General features: G+C 35.3%; 1 protein-coding gene across 1 annotated transcript; it reads left to right on the forward strand.

The window, feature by feature from the left end:
* Nucleotides 1-358: 358 nt before the first annotated feature.
* On the forward strand, nt 359-3,511 carry lsm5 (LSM5 homolog, U6 small nuclear RNA and mRNA degradation associated). The gene is made up of 5 exons (XM_066722421.1): nt 359-459; nt 835-930; nt 1,462-1,489; nt 1,732-1,804; nt 3,233-3,511. The coding sequence occupies exons 1-5, from the start codon at nt 414-416 to the stop codon at nt 3,263-3,265; spliced, it is 276 nt and encodes a 91-aa protein (XP_066578518.1). The 5' UTR covers nt 359-413; the 3' UTR covers nt 3,266-3,511.
* The last annotated feature ends 896 nt before the right edge of the window (nt 3,512-4,407 follow it).

A 4,407-nucleotide genomic window follows, 5' to 3' on the forward strand; every position in this document is an offset into this window, starting at 1 on the left:
CAGCAGACGCGTCATGACCGGAGCGGCCACCTTTGGCTTCACCCTGTACTGTAGTAAAATAAATGACAATTGATATAAACACATGATGATGATGATGATGATGATGATGATGACTTTTTACGCCGGTTGTTATTTCGAAATGTTATGTTTACTAACAAGATTAAGAGTTTACTTTACATTCAATTTAAGGGGAAAGTAACACGATATACCTTTTTAATATGACGGATAGTATATACAGAATAGATATGCAGATGTATTCCTTCACCAAAAGCTTTTTACAGCCATGTGCACCGCATGTGAACCTTCACTGATATGTGCGATTCATCGACGATGCTGTGATGACTAGTACGGTCTGATGAGCACCGCGTTTCAAATCTCCTCGATTGATTAGCCTGGCCTGATCTCTTTCCAACATGGCGGCGACTCCGGCTACAAACCCCTCACAACTGCTCCCGCTCGGTACGTACAATATAACAGGAAATAAATAACTGGGGGATGACTTATGTATCGAGGAAGAATGAGTAGTAGTGTCAGTCAGTTTAGATATAGAAATATATCCGTAAATGAAGCAGAAATGATTGATTCTTACTAAGTCAAATATGCCCCACTACGTGTTTTATTGGTGTTCAATGTATGTTCTCAGTATCCATGTGTGTATCATGTGCTGGCTTAGTCTGTAGTTTTGCTTTATGGATGACTGTAAGAAGTTTTACATAGCAGGGTGTTTCACAAAATGGACATGCTAGAAACCTCTTGTCCCATCTGGGCTGTGATTTCCAGATGCTCCTGCTAGTTGGGTGTGTTTGTCTCTGTAACTCGTTTCTCCTCCTGCAGAGCTGGTGGACAAGTGCATCGGCTCCCGGATCCACATCGTCATGAAGAACGACAAGGAGATTGTGGGGACCCTGCTGGGATTTGACGACTTTGTCAGTATCCTTTCTGTGCCGGTCACTGATCCCGCACCTCCTGTCCCTCAAGTGTCCCTACGTTGAGCATGGGTGGTGGACAGTAGTGCAAAAGAGAAAAGTGAATGCAAAAACTTAAAAGCCGACTTGGGATTGTTTAAGATCTTGATATTTGAATCCAGTGTCAGGTTTGGGATAGTTTGAGGTTGGCAGGTGTTTTTTTCCAAGAGTAGCAATTTTGTCAGCCTCACAATTTAGTGGACTGAGGAGATTGATGCATTACTTACTTCCACCAACTGATTTGTTTTCTGTCTCTAAATACAAACTGCTATAGCTGTGGGTGAGAAATGTACGGAATTTAAAAAAGATGAATGCTTTTCTTGTAACCTTTTGTTTTTATTTGATCTTTTAATGTTAACTATACAGTGGTTTCACTGTGAACAGAACACTATTATGGGTCCTCAGATTAGATTTGTTTGAATGACTGGTGACCAGTGTGTTTTTAACTTGTGATCTATTATCCTACTGCAAGTGTTTCCTTCACATTTGATCTCAGACATGGTGCTAGAAGATGTCACAGAATTGTAAGTACATTTGATTCACATCTAAACTGAAATGCCTGGTTAAGCTACTTGTTTGTTTTTATTGTCTTCAGCATGGAGCTAATTTTGTCATATCTTACTGAATGTAGCACATGCATTTATCATTTTACAGATATATATATATATATATTCCCTTTCTTTCCCTTCCTTTTGCAAACCCATGCTCATGCGTGTTTGAGATTGAGTTATTGATAATGGATATTTACATTACATTTGTCTTTCAGTGAGATCACACCTGAGGGAAGGAGGATAACCAAACTAGATCAAATCTTACTGAATGGAAACAACATTACAATGGTAGGTGTCCCAGTGTGTATCTTGTATGGAGGTGAATGTGTAAAGTGTACTGGACCTGGATATATTAGGATTTGTTGTTATTTAATTGTTTTTCTTTAGAAGCGGAGTACACTAAGGCCAGCAAACCTTTGACATTTTTTCTGAGAATGATCTGGTCAGTTACTCATCAAAAATAAAAAATAAACAATCAAAAGCATTTTGTAGGTTGTCACATGAATTGCCACATAACTGCCACACAACACATTATTTAATTCAAGCTTTAACACAGAGAACCTTTGCACAACGAAACAATATGATTATCAGACACAAGTAACTGAAAAGACCCATGAGAAAAATTAAATAATGAATATATAAGAACAAGCTCCATATTTAAATTAAATAAGTTAAACTACTGTGTGCATAAAGACATGCAAAGGTTAGTCACTGCAATACATTTTCTTTTAATGTTTATGATGGGGTAGGGGTGGTTTATTATTATTAGATATTAGCCACTTGAAAAGCTGTGAAACGCTGATTGTTCTAAGATGTTTAATAATGTAATAATCCTGCTGCTAACATTTCAGAAGCTGTCTGGTTGCCCCCCCAAAAAAGTGATCATGATAGTCTTGAGTACCTTTAGATCATTTGAGCTCCAACATGTAGATGTTTAATTAGAAACAAAGAGAATTCATAAACTTCCTCAGGACCACTGAGAAGGAACATATACATTCAGAATATGATTGATGTAATTAGTCCCTTTCACTTTCTTTCATCAAGTTATCAATTAGTGTGTGTGTGTATACAGTTATAGTTGAAAGTATTCATATCCTTCTTTTAGGGTGTGCAGATGTAACTGGTGATATATGCCAAATATCATCAGTTACAATAGTCAAATTTGATGTGTTGTCTTTGGCTGCTGTGGCTTTCAGACAGTTTACAAACGATGGTACATTGCTCAGTATCTGTTGTTCTGCACCGGAAAACAAATAATGTTGAATATACAGAAAAATACTATAAATGGCGATGTGTACAGTGGCAATGTTTAATTTTGAGAGCTCCTTCTGCAGTTTGAATGGGTTAGATCATGAAACTTGAACTGAGCATGGGGGAGAAATAAAACCTATTTTTATTGACTGGAAATGGTGCGTAACAAATACCTCTGATATTGGTATCGTGCTTAAAAAATAAGTAAATACCGGTACAACTATACAGGTATACCACCCAGCCCTGCCTTCTTTTGAAACTGTTATTATCAGAAATGTTCACTCACCCAGGTTTAACTTACTTCACTTCACTAACTCTAAAAATATGTAGTTGATACATTTGTAAAGTTAAATTAACAATACTTATTACACTAAGTTAATATTTATTTTAATTGAACCTGGGGATTTTTTCAACTAGAACTGTATACACACACTGTACCTTTAACTTTGTGTCCTGTTCTTACAGCTCATCCCTGGAGGTGAAGGACCTGAAGTATGAGAAGACGGCGAAGGCAAACATCATTTCTGTTTTTAAGTTGTCCTTAACTCCAGTTTTGCTTTTGGATTGTGATCATTTTTGTTTTATATGATATTTTTTGTAAAAAGAAAAAAATGTTTTCTAACGGCAGCCATTTAATTTTGTGTCTGTTCAAAATGCGTAGTTCGACACTAGTTGTAATTAGTGTATCATGGCTGAAGCCTATTTTTGGTTTGTTATAATAAAACAAGAAACAAAACAAGAAAAGTGATGTTGTTATTCTTAGTTTTTATACTGATTGTGAGTTCTCAAAAAGAGTCACATTTGATATTACCTGGGTCTGTTTTTTTTACTTCTTGAAATATAATTTTAAACCATAGAAAATAACTATGCAGTTTTATGAATACATATCTCAAAAGTATTTTGAAGACAATAATTAAATCGACTGTCTCGTAGGAAAGCTTTTGCAAGAATAATAACACATTGAGAAGGAAGTACTGAGGCAGCAAATACTCTCCAGAAGTAAACTGAATAGAAAATCACTTTCTCACTGTGTTCCTCTGATTATAACTGCATCCTTTTGGGTCTCGATACAAAGTGCTTAAACAAATATATGCCTCATTAAATAATAAGCCAAATTAAACTATTAACTATTGTATGTGTACAAGGTTTTGCACCATGTAGCCTTCAGTTTAAACCTAAAGTATAATGGATTGTAATAAACAAACAAACTGATCATCCTAAAAAGCTGTGTGTTTTGCTTTAATATAGCATAAAACCATACAGTGGAAACAGGTACAGCTTTTTCAATTAATTACTTTACAAGCAGATTTCATAAATTGCAGTCATTTAGTTCAGAAATCCCACAAAACACCTCTAGATTTGATTGTGTGATTTTTTTTTGCAGAGAAAAATAGCAGCACTGTGGCCAGTGCAGATGTTATAAAGATGTGCATTTCACAATAACTTTATTCAATCTATGTGTGGGTCACTGTTTTATTATTTTCAGTTATGAATATCTGTCATTGTCTATAGACCTGCAGAAAGGAAATGTATTATTTACAGTATTTAATGTATGTATTGAGTTATTAATGTGTCTCATAACTGATTTTAATTTTTAATTCTCATGAAATTATGTAAAATGTATATTTTCTTCCCTTAAC

The sequence above is a fragment of the Amia ocellicauda genome, chromosome 2 (assembly GCF_036373705.1).
Source record: "Amia ocellicauda isolate fAmiCal2 chromosome 2, fAmiCal2.hap1, whole genome shotgun sequence".
Classification (NCBI taxonomy): Eukaryota; Metazoa; Chordata; class Actinopteri; order Amiiformes; family Amiidae; genus Amia; species Amia ocellicauda.